Source organism: Bison bison, unplaced genomic scaffold (genome assembly GCF_000754665.1).
Source record: "Bison bison bison isolate TAMUID 2011002044 unplaced genomic scaffold, Bison_UMD1.0 scf7180017864524, whole genome shotgun sequence".
Lineage (NCBI taxonomy): Eukaryota > Metazoa > Chordata > Mammalia > Artiodactyla > Bovidae > Bison > Bison bison.
The window spans coordinates 4,759,243-4,778,823 of record NW_011495075.1 but is presented as its reverse complement, the minus strand read 5'-3'; the positions used below and the strand labels follow the sequence as shown (position 1 = coordinate 4,778,823).

The window sequence follows — 19,581 nt, the reverse complement described above, 5'->3', positions numbered from 1 at the left end:
TGCTTGTTTAAAGATAGAAGAGAGGAAAAAAGAAAAGGGAAAGACGAAAGGGCAGCAGGAGCACAGAGAAAAGAGCCCGTCCAACTGTGGAGCCTGGAGGGAAAATGCTGGGCTATGCAGGGCTGGGGGTAGAGGGGTGGGCTGAGGAGCAAGGTGAGGCTGAAGCCAAATCATGATGTCCACCCTGCAAACCGTGGGGCAGTCTGACCTGTTAATTTACGAAGAGCTCCCTGGCACTTCAGGGGAAGAATGATGGAGAGAAATAAGGCTAATCGCAGGGAATCCCGTGACACTTCTGCAGTGATTTAAATAAGAGCTAAGTCACGGACCGGAACAAAGATGCCAGTGGCGAGGGTGGATGTGAGCGTATGGACGGCCACGGGAGCCCTTTAGGAGGTGGGAAGGACGTGGGGATTGGGAAGGGAGCGCCAGTTTAGGACAGTTCTGCTTCCGAGTTTCTCTCTTGGGTCACTGGATGGATGTCGATTTTGCCTAGAGAGAAAACTCACAATGTCTTTGTACCCAGTTCTCACAGTTATGTGTAAAGAGAAGGTTTAACGCCACAAGCTACTCTATATCTAAGAATCGTAGACCATTCCTTTGGATCATGAGATGCCTGCCACTGAGCGCGATGACAAGAATACAGCGCTGTAATTGCCCAGGGTCCTCGTTTCAGGGGTAATTAATCACAAGTGTCAGTTACCTTAAATGCTCATCTTAAAAGTTTTCCTATTACCCAGAGAAGATTCTTGTTTTTTTTTTTTTCTTAAAACATGTAATTTAAGAACCCTGGGGCCTTGACTCAGCATCATATTGTTTCTTTGTACAGAGTTTTATAGGAAAACTTGTTAGAACTATTGAATGTAGCCTTGACTGAAAGAATCTATTTATACATCTGGTTAAAAGGAACACCAAACAGAATCCCCACAGGGCCCAGTGGTAGGGACGGGACCCGTAATACCATAAATCAGAACCTTCCTAATGTTCAGGATAAAAATAAAGACAATGCATGAGCCAGAAAGCAAAAAAGGATTTATGAAAGTACTAAATTACTTCCTAACCTGGGCTGTGCATAAGTCTTCAAACTTAGAATGAAAAGAAAATTGAAAATAGAACTTCAGTAAGTCAACTGTAGCACAAGATGTTTATAAAAACCATTATTTAGTGAATATGTGTAGATCCTTAAGTATGAAATAAAAACGCTTAAAAAGTAAACATTCAGGCTTAAGAGATTAAGGGTTCTAGGGGTGGGGAGGGTCATAACAAAGCACTGTGGGACCCTCATCTGACATGAGCTTCCAGTTTCCTTTTCAACTCTCAGTTTCTTCTTGAGAAGGTTGATGAAGACCCCAGGAGTCAAACATGACAAAAGTATTATACGAACAAGCAGCAGAGTTTGTGTTGTGGTTATGACTTGACATGGGACCCCATATAGGTTTTTATTAAAATTACAAGATGAGCATTCATATCATGTTCTCATTATTTGCTCATTAAGAGTTCATCAACTTTCTAGTTTATTTGCTAAGCGAGGATTATCATCTAAATTGTTGATTAGTTCTGTTTGAATCTCATCCAGGAGTTGACTGAAGGCCTAGTACTCAGGTGTTGCTCAGTCCTAGCATGTGAATTAAAAAACACAGTCTCTGCTTTTATGGAGCTCACAGTCTGTTGAGGGAGACAGCTACATAAATAAGTGAATAAGCTATGTCATCTGTTCAGTCACTCAGTCATGTCCAGCCCTTCTGCAACCCCGTGGACTGCAGCCCACCAGGCTCCTTTGTCCGTGGGATTTCCAGGCAAGAATACCAGAGTGGGTTGTCATTCCCTTCTTCAGGGGATCTTCCTGACCCAGGGCTGGAACCCGAGCCTCCTGCATTGCAGGTAGATTCTTTACTGTCTGAGCAATCAAGTGAAAACTATATGCATAAATGAATTTTTTAAAAGATACCTCTAAAAATAAGCACATAAGACCAATCTTTGTAAGACAATGAAAGGAAAGAATTGGGTACGTGAGAGAAAAAGGTTCTTATTTAGATCTGTCCATGAGGAAATGACATTCTGAGAAAGTAATAAAAGATCGAGTCTGAATACGTAAGAGTTATGCAAGCACAGTCGTGGGGGAGGGTTTTCTAGGGGAGGGAACGGTATTCTAAAGGCCCTGGGACAGCAAGCATTCTAGGGACAGGAACAGGTTTGGGAATGGGGCCAGATAATAAAGGGCTGGCCAGGTTAAGGATTTTGAACTTTATTATGTGTGAAAAGTGAAGCCTTTGAATGGTTTCAAAGTAAAGAAAGACCATGATTGGATTTATAACCTTTACCACTTTGGATTGCGATTTTACTTTAAGAACATATTTCTCAGCAGTTAAGTGACATTGCAAAGATCTGTAGGTGAAGTCATTTGTATTATAAGTCAGGTTGTGTTCCTATAGGAACTTCGCACATCTCTTTCATCATCTCACAAAACAGCTGGTGTGATCCTGGACACACTCCTCAGCATTATGTTAGCACTTAACTAGCTTTACATTTTTGGGCTAGCACTACACACAGTATGTAAATAATCGAAATCGGTAAGAAGAACAACCTAATAGAAAAAGATATGAAATGATTAAAAAATTCAAAAATATTAAGATCAATAATATCTGGGGAAAATGTAAAGCAAACAATGATAAGGTATGATTTTTTATCTAGCCAACTGGTAAAAATTTTTGCTTGGTGTGGCAAGTGTTGACAAGGGTCTGGACCACACACACTCTTATCCTGTGCCAGTAGACACGTAACAACCTCTACAGTTTCTCTAGAGGTCGTTACCAGGATCTATTAAAATTTGAAATGCCCGTAACCTATAACCCAGAAATCCCACTCCTAGCATAGACCTCAGTGTTGCGCTCAGACATTTGCACAAGCCACATATATGATGTTATTCAATGCAATATTGTAATAGCAAAAATGTATATAAACCCGCTAAGGGAATAGAATGGTCAAATTATACACATCTGTGTTATGGACTACTTGGCAATAGTTAAAAATTATGAGTTAGCTCTATATTTCTAACATGGATAGATTGTGCACGGGAGTAAAGACGCCAGGCCATACTGAAGGATGCGCGCGGTCAGTACAGTTCCGTTACGTTAACACACACAATAAATAGACACATATGTGGTTTTAACAGGTGCATATGTCAGTAAAACCACAGAAAATAGTTCTGGCAGGGACTTTCTTTTATATTTAATATCCAAATATTTTATAAAATACTAAATACTTCATGTTTTATTGTTTTTATTCTTGTCCCTAGTAAAATGACCCAGCTAAATCCATTCAAGTACAAAATAGTTTTTTCTTCTGTCTCACGGTGTGTAAGGAAATCATTTACCTCTGCTTCGAGGTTTAAGAGAAGAATTTAGGCTTGGCTACGTGCTCTCTGCTGAGTGTGTGGTATGTGCTAAGTTGCTTCAGTCCTGTCTGACTCTGAAGTGCTGAGCCTGCCAGGCTCCTCTGCCCCTGGGATTCTCCAGGCAAGGATCCTGGAGTGGGTTGCCATCTCCTCCTCCAGGGGATCTTCCCAACCCAGGGATTGAACCCACTTCTTTTACATCTCCTGTTTTGGCAGGCAAGTTCTTTATCACAAGCACCCACCTGCGGTCTGCTGACTTTACATCTATACTCTGGAAAAATATATCTTTTTTTTTTTCTTGCTTAGCATTCAAACAGTTGGAATGTTTGAAGAATTGGAGTTTAGTTAAAACTTCCAGGTTAAGTCAAGATGATCCTGAAGCCCTTTCTTCATCCGTCTTTGCTAAGAATCTGGTGGTACTATGGAAGTGACTCCACTGTTGCTCTTAACGTTCGCGGAAGCCCCCTTTATCAGATCCCCTTGCCGGCTCCTCAAGAGGGGCCCAGCGCCTGTTACCTGGCGCCACGCGGTGGCCAGCCCCCAGTCAGGCGCGTGCTCCGTGGCTGAGGAGCTCTGAGCCCGCAGCCTCTCTGGCCGTTTATCCTGCAGGATACACGGGCGCGCAGTGTGAGACCGACCTCGATGGATGCGAGAGCGGCCCCTGCCAGGCCGGCGGGCGGTGCGTGGAGCTGTCCTCGGAGATGGGGCGTGAGCGCCTGGCCCCGCTGCTGTCTGCATCCCGCCGCCCCGAAGCCTCCCGTTACGTCTGCATCTGTCCACCCGGACTCACAGGTAAGGCCCGGCGGTGGAGAGACACTTCGCCTTTCTAGCGTTTGCCAGCAGGTCATGCATTCACCCAGAGAGCGGTGCTGTGTAACCTCTGTGCCCTGGTGCAAAGGGTCCCCCTTGTGGGCCTGGAAAATACCTCATTTCACCTATGGTAATTCCTCAAATCATGGGGAAAATGTTAAAAACAGGGGTGGAAGAGGCGTACGAAAGGGGAAATGCTTGTATACTTTATCCTGGGGAATTAGAAGCCAACTCAAGCTCTTCACCTTAGAGATGGAAAATTTTAGAATTTTTGTGTCATTAAATTTTATAATGATGTTACATTTTATGTTATTCAAGTTTGCTTAAGAACTTAGCGTATTTATGTTTACACTGAGAACAATGATCTAGTCTCAAGTAATCAACTATTCTATAGCGAAAGTTGTTCCCCGTTATCAAATTTAAAGGACTCTGTCTTATTCTATAATATCCTTACTCTAAACCCAGTGGAGATTTGCATGAACAGGTGTGTTTTTGTCTGTTCCCATTTCTGAAACTTTTCAGAAGTTTGGAAACAGTCCTGTGTTTGATGATGAGTAGCAATTACCTGGAGAAGGCCATGGGAACCCACTCCAGTGTTCTTGCCTTGAGAATCCCAGGAACGGGGGAGCCTGGTGGGCTGCCATCTATGGGGTTGCACAGAGTCGGACACGACTGAAGCGACTTAGCAGCAGCAGCAGCAGTTACCTACAGTTGCATAGATACCACTGAGAAAACTAATTGCAACCTAGATTTCTACCTTATTTCTCTCTCAATAGATCCAGTGATATCTGAGGGCAATATTTCAGCTGCTGTTGGGGGTTTCTGAGAAAAGTAAATAAGGAATAAGAAAAATAAGGGGATGGGTCTATTTACACTTAGTATTCCCTTTTAATGTCTCAGTTTTTATGTGCAATGACCTTTGATTCTTGGCAGTGTTTGCTATAAAGTTGCTGTAGAGAATGTCCCGATTCACTGTCCCTTCTGTGAAAACATGTAGGATAAAAGTCTCGCCAGTGTCAATGTCAGGAGCAGGATAGTTCTTCCTGAACAGCTTCTAGCTTGCATGCTTTTCCTCTTAGTAAAAGGTGTGCAAATAAATCTTGATAAATGAAAAAAAGCATGAACTAAATCTTGCAATACATCACATTTCCCAACAATATAAGATGCTGGAAATCTTATAGGTAAAAGTGGGTTCTACAAGCATATAGGTTTTTCTATAATACATTTCTGTATTTACCCCACCCCTGGGATTATTTAAATTTCCTGTTCTGTTTCTTACCGAACAACTTCTTGTTCTGTTTCTTTTCTTAGTTACCTTATTTTCTTGTATTTTCTGAATTGTATGATCTTGGTGTAGTGTAAGTGATTTTGTTAACCACTGTAAGTTCCTCTTGAAACAAGGTAAGGGAGTTATAAATGTTTTTTCTTGGGTGTAAGGTTACAAGGAGGTCTATCAAAGTCAGAGGCCTCTGCTAATGTTGCCTCATCAGATGAAAGAACATGGCTGACCAATGTATTTGCGGATCCGAACAAGAGAGGCAATAAAATGCCCCAGGAAAGTGTGTTGGCCTTGATTTTTGAGGAGCAGCTGAGAATGACTTCATGAGTTAAGAAGTCCTGGGCTGCCCCAAGTATGGCTTCATGAAATTGCTCATTTTCCACTCATGTGACTTCCAAAGAGGGTTCTCAGAATCAGTTGTCCTTCAGATGGTGATTCAGGGTCACATGCATGTTTAGTCACTCAGTCCTATCTGATTCTTTGCGACCCCACAGACTATAGCCTGCCAGGCTTCCCTGTCCATGACATTTCCCAGGCAAGAACACTGGAGTGGGTTGCCATTTCCCTTCTCCAGGGGATCTTCCCAACCCAGGGATCAAGCTCTCCTCGCCTGCATTAGCAGGCAGATTCCTTACCACTGAGCCACCTGGGAAGCCCCTTTGTAGGCTGACTCTTATCAGTCTTACACATAATTTGTTAAATGTATCTTATACATATTTTTTTAGATATATACCTAAGTATTTCATTTTTGGAGTGCCCTTATAAATGGTACTGTGTTGTTAATTTCAAGTTCCATGTGTTCACTACTGTTATGTAGGAAAGCAATTGACTTTTGACTTTTATATATTAACCTTGTGCTCAGATACTGTGCTATAATCATTTATTAGTTCTAGGATTTTTTTTTCCAGTTCTTTCATATTTTATACATGAACAATCATGCTCCTGCCTTTTAAAAATATTAATGTTTATACAATATGCCTTTTTCCATCCTTATACTTTCAACTCTTCGTTGTTTAATTTGAAGTGAGTTTCTTTTAAATGTCATAATAAAAAAGCATATTATTGCATCATGCTTTTTAAAAACTGTTTGTCAATCTCTGCTTTTTAGTTGATATATTTAGACTATCTGTACGTAATTATTGATGTGGTTGGGGTAAACTCTGCCATTTTATTATTTGTTTTCTCTTTGATTTCTTTGTTTCTCTTTTCTTACCTTTCTATGGGATACTTGACCATTTTTTAAGGTTTTCATCTTGATTTAGTTCTAGTATTTTGGATGTATTGTGTATTTTTTCATATGCACAATATGGTTCTTCTGCCTATTACAATGTACACATGTAATTCATAGCCTATTGGTATTAACATTTTACAATTTTGGGTGAAGCAGAGTAAAGCTCTTTTTCCATTTAGGTCTCTTTATCTTCCCCGCTTTAAAGTATCATTGTCTTGAGGATAAGATGGTATCCTAAATCTTATTTTAGTCATTCCATATAATTTAGAAAGTTTATGAAAAGGAGGGTGTTCTGTTCTGTTTACCTGCCCTCTCCATTGTTCTTTCTTTCTGCCTTTTGCCTCAAGATTCTTATGCTACTGGTTCTGTCCTGTTCAAAGAACTTCCTTTAGCTTTTCTTTAAGAGTTGGTGTGTTAGTGACAATTCTTTTAGTTTTTATTTGAGAAAGTCTTTATTGCCCATTTATTCCTGAAAGACAGTTTGTTGAATATAGAAGTCATGGTTGACAATTCTTTTCTTTAAGCATTTGAAAAAATACACATCTCTTCCTTCTGCACTCTATTTTTCAAGTAAGAAATCCACTCTCATTGAAATTCATGGTCCCCTGTAGGTAGCGCATCTTTTCTCTGACTCCTTGCAGAGAAAAAGTATGGAGTGATAACACCTTCAACTCTATCTTTCATTTTCAGAATTTTATTTATGAATGTATCTCTGCATCTATTTTTTTTTCCAATTTGAAATTCACTCAACTTTTCAAATGTGTGGATTTATGTCTTTTGCCAAATTTAGGATGTCTTTAGCCAAGTTTTTCTTTTATTGCTCTTTCAGCCCTAGTCTCTTTTTCTTCTCCTGCAACTCTGATAATGTAAACTTTGTGTCTTTTCCTATTTTTCCACAGATTCCTGAGTTCTGTTAATTTTTCCCTCTTTTTTGTTTAGAATGGGTAAATTTTATTGATCTGTCCTTAAAATTCACAGATTTTATTCTCTTTCATCTCCTCTCCACTATTGTGCCCGTCCAGAGAACTGATTGTTTCTCCTATTTTATTTTCCAGTTTTATAATTTCCATATTTTATCATCTAATTCTTTGCTGATATTGTCTATTTTTCCTTTTACTCAAGAGAATTTGTAATTGCTTATTAAATCATTTTATGATGGTACTTTAAATCTTTGTCAGTTTAAAAATATGATTCAGCTCAGATTGAGTTGATGACATCAGTTCACTTTCTTTTCTCACTCAAGTTGTGGTTTTCCTGATTCTTGGTATGATGGGTGATTTCTCAATTGTATCTAGGACATTTTGGACATTGTGTTAGGAAACTATTAGTCTTATTTGAATTTTTAAAACTTTATCAGGCAGTCAGCTTTTTCGTTTTGACAAACAGGTCATAGTCTACTTCGGTGGGCTCTGCAAGCCCAATGCCCAGTTAAATTTCAGAGTCATGGCAGTGTTATTTTGGTCTGCTTGGTACATCCGGTGCCACTGGGGCTCCCATTGATCTCTGCTGATGATATATCTGTATGCAGGTCAGGAATCAACAGTTAGAACTGGACATGGAACAACAGACTGGTTCCAAATATATGTATCACCCTGCCTATTTAACTTATATGCAGAATACATCATGAGAAACGCTGGACTGGAAGAAACACAAGCTGAAATCAAGATTGCCGGGAGAAATATCAATAACCTCAGATATGCAGATGACACCACCCTCATGGCAGAAAGTGAAGAGGAACTCAAAAGCCTCTTGATGAAAGTGAAAGTGGAGAGTGAAAAAGTTGGCTTAAAGCTCAACATTCAGAAAATGAAGATCACGGCATCTGGTCCCATCACTTCATGGGAAATAGATGGGGAAACAGTGGAAACAGTGTCAGACTTTATTTTTCTGGGCTCCAAAATCACTGCAGATGGTGACTGCAGCCATGAAATTAAAAGACACTTACTCCTTGGAAGGAAAGTTATGACCAACCTAGATAGCATATTCAAAAGCAGAGACATTACTTTGCCAACAAAGGCTAGTCAAGGCTATGGTTTTTCCTGTGGTCATGTATGGATGTGAGAGTTGGACTGTGAAGAAGGCTGAGTGCTGAAGAATTGATGCTTTTGAACTGTGGTGTTGGAGAAGACTCTTGAGAGTCCCTTGGACTGCAAGGAGATCCAACCAGTCCATTCTGAAAGAGATCAGCCCTGGGATTTCTTTGGAGGGAATGATGCTGAAGCTGAAACTCCAGTACTTTGGCCACCACATGTGAAGAGTTGACTCACTGGAAAAGACTCTGATGCTGGGAGGGATTGGGGGCAGGAGGAGAAGGGGACGACAGAGGATGAGATGGCTGGATGGCATCACCGACTCGATGGGCGTGAGTCTGAGTGAACTCCAGGAGTTGGTGATGGACAGGGAGGCCTGGCGTGCTGCGATTCATGGGGTCGCAAAGAGTCGGACACGACTGAGCGACTGAACTGAACTGAACTGAACTGATGATATAAATGACACAGTTTACTTTTTGCAAGCTATACACGTTTGCAGTTCTATCACTTGTTAGATTAAAATAAATTTCCATCATGATGAAAAGTGTAATTGTGAATAATACGTTTAATGACAGACCTCCATTCAAAGAAACCATCAGAGTTGTTAAATATAGCTACAAGCTTTTTCCGGTTTTACAATTATAATTAAGGATGTATCTCTTGCTGTTTACTCCATGTACAGTTACGTCCCACGTTGAAAATAGTTGTGGTTGCATATTTAATGCAATTTCTAACTTTCTATAATGAAAAAAGTGAAATATATCAGAGTAGAAATTAACTGAGATTCCCAGAGAGATAGAAATAAAGAGAGCTCCAAGCCATGGGAATGGGAAATAGAGAAGGCACAGGCAAAAGGGGCGTGCTTGGCGCTTAGTCGTCAGTCGTGTCTGACTCTGTGCGACCCAATGGACTATAACCCACCAGGCGACTCTGTCCCTGGGATTCTCCAGGCAAGCATACTGGAGTAGGTAGCTATCCCCTTCTCCAGGGAATCTTCCCAACCCAGGGATTGAACCTGGATCTCCTGCATTGCAGGCAGAGTCTTTCCTCTTCCCTAATTATCTCAAAACCATTAATCATATTCTTTGGCAAAATTTCCTCACATACCACCATAGCCATTTAGTGCCTCTAGCGGCAATGCTCAACTTGTAATGAGAATGGTGGATAAAGACTTGATATAAAGTCTGTTTACTTAAACCCACATAGATAATTTTAATGGTAAACTAAATCAATCTATAATTGGGGCAGGCCTGTTGTTGAAAAACACTGTTCAATTTAGTCCAAAACTATAAATTATCTTTATTTTGTATGACCATCCTTGACCGCTGCTAGAAGGAATGTTGGCTGCTTCTTTCTGTCATGTTTTAACTTTTGACTTTGGGGCACTAGACTCAGTTCTAGGGATATAATGATGAAAATACGTGGTCTCCTCCCAAAAGAAAGTGAAAGAGCAGGAGGAAAAAGAGGCACAAGAATATAAGACAATACAGTAATTGCCACAATGAAGCCATAAAAAGGTGTAGCCAGAGAAATCAGGGAAGAAGACCTATGTCTGCTATTTATGTCAGATAGAAGTTAGTGGAAATTCCAAGAATGCAGATGACTTGGTAGTATTTTAATACAAATGATCGCGTTACTTCTAAACATTAAGAAAGGATGTTGTGACCCCGTGCTTACCCTTGAAGCACCGTGTTCTAAGCTAAATTGGAAACAATTGACTCATGTTTTTAATGTGAACATTTTGTTTCTGTTTATCAAAACGTGGTGATAAAACCTCTAACAAGTTTCCCAACTGCTCATAAGCCAAGTCCAATTTTCAGCTCTAACTTTCACTCGCCACCTCCAATTAGCGTTTCCTCCGTCGCTGGTCTCTGGAATGCTTCCTTGCTGCCTCCGAGGTGGGGCTCTTCTTCTGCCTCACCCATCTGCTCTGTGCATGGGAAGAACTGAGCCGTGCAGCAGGGAATCCTGCAAAGTCCTGGCTTCAAACCTCAGGCAGAAATAGTGGGGTTCTCAACAATGAACACCCCGATGAGAGCCACCTGGCAGAGTGGCTGCACATGGGGCCCCTCGTGATCAGGTTCATCCGCCTCTAACACAGTGTTGCTAAAAATGCAGTGTTCACTTCTCCTTAAAAGTTAAATCCTGTCATCCTACCCAAATCCAACTAAAATAGACACGTAGGGCTGAACATGTAACACAGAAAGCTTCCTATATTCGTGAAGCGATGAAGCAAGCATATGGGGCCATCAGCAGCTCCTGCCCACTGAGAAATCGCCCAGAGTTCGTTCCTTTGTTGTTTCAGGCTCGCTGTTCTTAGAGGTGCACTTCCCCCCTTAATAATTTCAAGTTTGAGACTGTAAGTCCTAAATAACTTGAACAGCTATTAGATGCACATGTAAAGCTGTAACCCTAGAAGAGAAAAGCTTGCTTTTATCCTTATTTACTTAATGAAGTGTTTATTAATATTTTCAATAGATTCATCCAGTTCACTTACCTTTACTTTTACTATGAATTTTAACATCTATAAACAAAGCCCTCCTTAGTACAGGTATGAGCACAGTTCTGCATGTACTGCTCTTGATTTAGCTGTCTCAGCTCTAACAGTTAGGAAAGCTGTGTCACCACTTATATATCCATTGATTTTAAAATCATCTTCATTATGCTTACTACCTACTCTCTACGAAGGTATCTTGTAGGGAAAATTAACGGTCATGATTTAGACGGTCGAATTCAGGCCAGATACAGAGATGGCCGCATCTGTGAGACCCTGAGGACAGAGAGAGATAATAACAGCTTCTCGGGCTGTGGCTTTATTGCTTTACTGTCATCATTGTTTAGTCGTTCAGTTGTGTTCAATTCTTTTGTGACTCCATGGACTTTGTAGCCCACCAGGCTCCTTGTCCATGGGATTTCCATGGCGAGAATACTGGAGTAGATTGCCATTTTCTTCTTCAGATGACCTTCACCACCCAGGGATCGGACCTGCGCCTCCTGCATTTGTCGGTGGATTCTTTACCACCTGGGAAGCCCGTGGCTGCTTTATTAGGTTAGCATTATTTTGTTGACATAACATGAAACAAGCTAAGGAAAGCTCTCAAATGGATAATCAGCAGATAGATGTCACTTCTCCAAGTATTCTGGCCAACATGTATTAGGAAAAGAAAGCTTTCTAAAACAGAAGAATAAAACCATGGCAAATCCTTCACCTTGAAGTTCATAATTAAATTCTCCATAATCCACATTGTCATGCCACTGGTGCAACTTGGATTCTATTTTTGTGTGAGAGATGTGGGCCATAAGACCTGTAAGGGAAGTAACACTCCCCAATAATAGCCAGGTGTTGTTAGAGCAAGAACTAGAAGTGGATGTTCAGAGACGAGGTCGAAGATACTAGGAGCTGGGCTTATGGGAGTCCGCACTGCACGCCTGCACACGGCCTGGCAGCAGTTGGTTTGCTGCTGGTGAGGACAGCTATTCATTCATTCCCTGCTGCTCAGGTTCCCCCAGCGTTTCTTTAAGCACGCTAATCTTAAGAGGAGAAGGGGGTGACAGAGGATGACATGGGTGGCTGGCATCATCGACTCAATGGACATGAGTTTGAACAAACTCCAGGAGATGGTGAAGGGCAGGGAAGCCTGGCGTGCTGCCTTCCATGGGATCTCAAGGAGTCAGACGTAACTTAGCAACTGAACAGCAACAACAACAACAGTGTTGAGAAAGAACAGTATTAGTGACCTCCCCCGACCTCATCAAAGACTGCAGCTCTTTCACCAAAGGCCACTGCTGCGTTCTGTATTGAGAGGCTGTCTCTCGACAGGCACGTGGAAGATACTTCAGAAGCACCTTTTCCTCCGTCACGCACCCCTCCCTAACCACGTACACACACACACGTTTGTCTGGAGCTTTACTCCAGCCCTGAGCAGCTCAGGTCCCAGGACAGCATTAGAACCTTAGATCAACCAAGTTTACTAAGGAGTTAGGTCTGTTTTTACAGTAAAAGGTTCTATGATACCTGCTCTTGGTGAAAACCAGCCGTCCTTCCGCAGTAGTCCTCTTCCGCCTCTCCCTCCTCAGTCACTGAGCAAATACTCCTGGAAAGGCTGGAGTCAGCGTTGGCTATAAGTTTGTTTAAAGCTCCGCACATGACTTGCAAGTCCGCTTACCTCGGCACTCATAGGCATCCAGCACCCCGGGTGCTTTCACCCAGGCCAGGCGAGCCCTGGTCTCTGAAGCCAAAACGCTCTGTACTTTGCCTAATTTCACCTGATTCCCACCCTCTTCTGACCTACCTCCTATATGCTAAAGGTCTCAACATTTATTATAAACTCCATTATCGCTCTCCTTACCTCCTTTTTATTTTTCTTTTGTAGTGTAATTGACTTACAGTGTCATGCTAGTTTCAGGTGTACAGTGAAGTGATTCTGGGATGTGTATATACATGTGTGTGTGTGTATACCTATATACACACGTGTATTTCAGATTATTTTCCATTATAGGTTATTATAAGACATTGAATACAGTTCCCTGTGCTTTACAGTAAATCTGCTGCTTATTTATTTTATGGATAGCAGATTTGTATCTGACAATCCCAAATTTCTAATTTATCTCTTTTTGGATAGATTACCAAATCTATCCCTTTGGTAATCATAAACTTGATTTCTATGTCTGCTGCTGCTGCTACTAAGTCACTTGAGTCGTGTCCGACCCTGTGTGACCCCATAGATGGCAGCCCACCAGGCTCCCCCGTCCCTGGGATTCTCCAGGCAAGAACACTGGAGTGGGTTGCCATTTCCTTCTCCAATGCATGAAAATGGAAAGTGGAAAGTGAAAGTCAAGTCACTCAGTCGTGTCCAACTCTTCACGACCCCATGGACTTCAGCCTACCAGGCTCCTCTGTCCATGGGATTTTCCAGGCAAGAGTACTGGAGTGGGGTGCCATTGCCTTCTCCGATTTCTATGTCTATGAGTCTGTTTCTTCTTTTTTGTTGTTCATTTAAAAAAAAATTTTTTTTTTTAGAATATAGTTGATTTACAAGGTTGAATTAGTTTCAGGTATACATCAAAAAGAATAAAATGCTCAGGAATAAACCTGTCCAAGGAGGCAAAAGACCTATACTCAGAAAATTGTAAGCTACTTATGAAAGAAATAAAAGATGACACAAACATATGGAAAGACGTACCATGTTCTTGGACTGGAAGAACCAAGACTGTGAAAATGACTCTACTACCCAAAGCAATCTATAGATTCAGTGCAATCCCTATCAAATTGCCAATGGCATTTTTCACAGAATGAGAACAAAAAATTTTACAGTTTGTATGGAAACACAGAAGGCCATACATAGACAAAGAGATATTAAGAAAGAAAAATGGAGTTGGAGGAATCAGGCTCTGATTTCAGACTATACTACGGAGCGACAGTAATAAAAACAGTATGATAATGGCACAAAAACGGAAATTTAGATTGATGGAGCAGGATTAAAGTCCAGAGATAAACCCGTGCAACTATGGTCACCTAATCTACTACGAAGGAGGCGGGAGTATACAATGGAGAGAAGACAATCTCTTCAATAAGTGGTATTGGGAACTGGACAGCTACGTGGAAAAGAGTGAAAGTAGAACACTCCCTAATACCATACACAAAGATAAATTAAAAATGGACTAAAGACCTAAATGTAAGGCCAGATACTATGAAACTTTTAGAGGAAAATATAGGCAGAACACTCTTTGACGTAATTTTGAGCTGTCTCTTAGAGTAATGAAAATAAAAACAAGCAAAAGGCACCTAACTAAACTTAAAAGATTTTACACAACAAAGGAAACAATAAACAAAACAAAAGACACTCTCAGAATGGAAGAAAATATTTGCAAATAAAGTAACAGATAAGGGATTAATCTCCAAAATACACAAACTCATGTTGTATATATAATATTGAGTTCTTAAAGCTCAATATTAAAACAAACAAACGATTAAAAAATGAGCTGAAGATCTAAATAGAGATTTTTCCAGAGAAGTCATACTGAAAAAGTAAAGCACATGCTAAAAGGCTAAAAAGCACATGAGAAGATGCACAGCTTCACTAATCATTCAGTTCAGTTGAGTTCAGTTCAGTCGCTCAGTCATGTCTGACTCTTTGTGACCCCATGAATCGCAGCACGCCAGGCCTCCCTGTCCATCACCAATTCCTGGAGTCTACCCAAACCCGTATCTATCGAGTTGGTGATGCCATCCAGCTGTCTCATCCTCTGTCGTCCCCTTTTCCTCCTGCCTCCAATCCCTCCCAGCATCAGAGTCTTTTCCAATGAGTCAATTATTAGAGAAATGCAGATCCAAACTACAGGGAGGTATCACCTCACATGGTCAGAATGGCCATTATCAAAAGTCTACAACCAGTAAATGCTGGAGAGGGTGTGGAGAGGAGAGGACCCTTCTACACTATTGGTGGGGATATAAGCTGGTACTGCCACTGTGGACAACAGTATAGACGTTCCTTAAAAAACTTGAAATAGAGCTACCCTATGACCCAGCAACCTCCCGCCATAATCTCCTTTTCAAACATTTCTTTCACCTACATGCTTTAGCTACAATCTAGCTATATTCTCAGAATGCTATTTTTCTGCAATCCTTGAAAATGGTGGTGGTTTTTTATTCTTCTCCAAAATCCCATCTTTGACTGGTTCCCAAAGTCAACTTAACATCCTTTCCACTTTATTTCTACCTCTAGGCAATTGTTCCTTTCTTTTCATTCAAAACCCCACTCATTTGAAAGAATGTGTCTTCATATACGGGCTGGTGTCCGATGTCTCAGATGGTGAGGAATCTGCCTGCAATGCAGGATGATGCCACCTACACGCGGCCTCTTCTTATTGTGGTTTTCCTCTCATCCCCTGTATCTTTCCATCAGCCATTGAAAAGTTTACTATCTCACTCCTCTCCTCATTCTTGGAGACACCCGTATAGAATACCCCTGCAAGCATCATTTCCCAGTTGTTCGACCTCCTTATTTCCAAATGACTCTGACTGCTGCCTGGCTACTTCCATCCACTTCTGTGGTCATGATCTAGACCTTGTTGTCACCAGTAACTCATGGAAAACCTCACTTTCCATTCTTCTGCTTTCTGACTACAGCCTCCACTCTTCCAGTTCATTTACATGCCAACACTTTTTCACCGCACCTCGTCAATTGTTCCAACCAATTTTCTACTCATTGCCTCACCTTCTGTCTCAGCTAAGACTTCATGGTCTAACCCTACAACTATTTCCTTGCGGGTAACCTCAGCTCCCCTGATCCTGTCTCTCTCCATTGTACTTACCTGGCAAAAGTACACTGGTAATTAAACTTCACACTTCATCTTCTCCACTCCTACAAGCAATTTGAGCTTGGTTGGAGAAAAACTCACAACTCAAACACTTAACTCACGAATATTGCTTTAAATCTATGACCAAAAATTTTGAGGAGACTCCTAGCCCTTAGACAATACTCCTTTCAGAGTTCTACTTCCCAAGATGACCTTTTTATACTTTCTCTTTCTCCAAACTTCGATTAACTCCTCCCTCGTTGTTACCCTCCATTGATTATCAGGTGTCTAATTTCATTCAGAGAAGAACCACCTCATCTTCCCTCAACTAAATCTATTGTTGGATCTGAGATTTGATTTTATCCTACTTGTAAGGTAGCTCATAATTTAGCGTGTTACTGCTTTGTGGATGCTGGCAGAAGACATAAGAGTTTTGAGTAAGGGGGAGAAAGGCACACACAGCAGTTGGCATGGACAGTGTTCACACTGTTTTCTCTTGCACTCAGTCCTTGCAGGGTTGACACACTGTGGGCCCAGGTGAGAATTACACAGGTGCAAATCAGGAACACGGAGTTGACAATTCACTGTTTCTATAGCAAGCAGTGTGAAGCCTGTTCTTTGTCCTAGAGGGAGATTTTCCGTGACTTTATCCTCAGAGTTGCTTCCTGCCATCAAATCCTGAGAAATGGCCTGGGTGAAGGGAAGTCAGAGCCTTTCATTCTTGGCTTTCCCAGCCAGGGCCTGCAAGGATGCACAAGGTCCAGGAATCCCTCCCATGGTCTGATGCTTTCAAGGGTGAGTGCAAAGTTGTGGCTGAATATGCCACTCCACTAGCCAACTTGATTGATCTGACTGGGGTCAAATCTGATCTAGTTCCCTCATTTAGCATTTGGTTAAGGATATTATCATCAGGACTCTGGGAAACAGGATGAGGTCAATTGGCAGTATTGACTTCAATTCCACTCCTCAAGGTCCAGGACTCAGCAAACTGGGAATAAATCCTAAGGTCATCAGTGGGCCTTATTTAAGTCAAGATGTAGTCCAAAGTCAGTCAGTGACCCACACAAAGAGTTTAGACTTTGCAGATCTTTGATGTTTTTACAGGGGCAGTAGATGAGTAACACTTGCCCCCAAAGGACAGACATTCTCCCACATACGAATCCATAATATCAAGGACCACAGTTTTCTCTGGTTTGGAATTTGTTGTTAAACTTGTTTTAGATCATTGCTACAGTAATTTAGCTAACTGGTACATTGGAGAGCATCACTGAATAGTTTCAGCCTCGACTACTGTATAGGACAGTCCAGAGCTTCTTGGGCATCAGGAGAGGCATGTGAATTTTTGCCATTAAGATCAAAACAAGATTGTAGGGGTCCTTCCCTGGTGACTCAGTGGTAAAGACCTTACCCACCAATGCAGGAGACATAGGAGATGCAGATTCGATCCTTGAGTCAAGAAGATTCCCTGGAGGAGAAAGTGGCAACCCACTCCAGTACTCCTGCCTGGAGAATTCCATGGACAGAGGAGCCTGGTGGGCTATAGTCCGCAAGGCTTCGAAGAGTCGGCCATGACCAAGCACCTATGCATGCATTCCTTTGTCTATACAGATACAGGGTTGAGAGGGGGTGGGTTCAGGACCTGCCTTTGGTGGTGTCAGGCATGCAGAATAGTTTAGGACCAGCTGGCTGTGTCCAAGGAGCTTTTCTGTTTTTACAGCATATAGACAGGGATGATGAACCCAGTAGCAAGTTAAATGGTCAGCTGCATCTGCTGCTAGATTCACCTTGACCTGCTAGACTCAACAACCAATCAAACACCTTGATTGTTTGGCCAGCTAGTGGTACTGAGTCCAAGGGACAAGCATAGTGAGCTCAGAGTGCCCATCCCCGAACCTCCTGGGGTCTGAAGTGTTTGGTCCTCAGATGCTGGGGTGGTGGTTCTCCCTCCATGGCCCCAAGACTGGAGTGTATCCCCAGGAGCTGTAACTCTACCTTGTCTCCAACCATCTACATACAACATCTTTCGGGGAGTGGTTCAGTTCAGTTCAGTCAGGTTCAATCACTCAGTCGTGTCCAACTCTTTGTGACCCCATGGAGTGCAGCACACCAGAATTGGTGATGGACAGGATAATTCTCTGAGCTTCCTCAAACTCCTGTCCATCAAGTCAGGGATGCCATCCAACCATCTCATCCTCTGCCGTCCCCTTCTCCTTCTGTCTTCAATCTTTCCCAGCATGGAAGTCCTTTCCAGTGAGTCAGCTCTTCACATCAGGTGGTCAAAGTATCAGCACCAGTCCTTCCAAAGAATATTTAGGGCTGACTTCCTTGAGAATTAACTGGCTTGATTTCCTTGCAGGGAATGGGGTTGGATGTAAATAGGAAAAAGTCAATTTAAAAAACCTGCAGAGGCCCACTATACTTGCCAATATGGTCCAAGCAGGCTAGTACTATAGGAGGAATCTGTGGGCAGTATTTTCAACCAGCATCATTGTCATCATGATCTAGGACAATCTTATTTCAGGAAAAGAATCAGAATTCATTTTGAGTCCCTTAGCGTCTCCTTTGGGGTGGGGGAGCTCCACTCAGAGTGGGTGCAAAACAAGCTGGTCATTAGGGGAAAGAAAGACACTTCAGGTGCATTAATGGTAAAGGCAGAATCATGAATTTTCAAACTAGGTTTATATAACCCCTCACCTCTTTGATCTTGATCATTACCCAAGAGGTAGCCTACAAGGGATTAATATTTTCATGCCCAAACTGCCTTAATAAGGTGTGTGGACCAGGAAGAGGTGACGGAGATAAAGTCAGAAATCATTTGGGGTTGGTTTGCAGTTACACTCCTGGGCATGTATCTGAAAAAAAGACAAAAGGTCTAGTTTGAAAAGGTATGTGCACCCTGATGTTTATAGCAGGATTGTTCACAATTTCCAAGATATGGAAGCAACCTAAGTGTCCATCAACACAGACGAATGGCTACACACACACACACACACACACACTCGGTGGACTACTGCTCAGCTATAACAGAAGAAGGAAATTTTGCCATTTGTAGCAACATGGATGGCCTTAGAGGGTGTGATGCTAAGTGAAATAAGTCAGAGAAAGGCAAACACTGTATGGATTCACTTATACGTGGGATCCATACAATACAGCAAACTAATGGATATAACAAAAAAGAAACAGACCCACAGATACAGAGAACAAAGGAGTGGTTACCAGTGGGGAGACAGAAGGGGAAATACAGGGATAGGGGATAAATAGGTCAAACGATTAGGTATAAAATAAAGTACAAGGATATATTTACAACACAGGGAATGAAGTCAATGTTTTATAACAACTAAAAAGGGAGTATAACCCTTAAATATTGTGAATCGCTATGCTCTATACCTGTAACTTAAATAATGTCGATGAAACTTTTAAAAAGTCTATATCACTTCTCAGTGGTGTAAGCAGCCTTATCAGAGAATGAAGAAGTGTGGAATGTCCATTGTTGATGTTGACTAGCTGTCCCTTGTTGGGTGCCTCTACAAAAAAAAAA

At 41.7% G+C, this 19,581-nt stretch overlaps 1 protein-coding gene across 1 annotated transcript in view; it reads left to right on the top strand.

The window, feature by feature from the left end:
* The window catches only part of CRB1 (crumbs family member 1, photoreceptor morphogenesis associated), a 193,616-nt gene that overhangs the window by 66,001 nt on the left and 108,034 nt on the right, over positions 1-19,581 (top strand). The window contains exon 6 of the mRNA XM_010831101.1: positions 4,004-4,186. Coding sequence (XP_010829403.1) covers positions 4,004-4,186 — 183 coding nt within the window. The remainder of the gene's footprint in view (positions 1-4,003; positions 4,187-19,581) is intronic.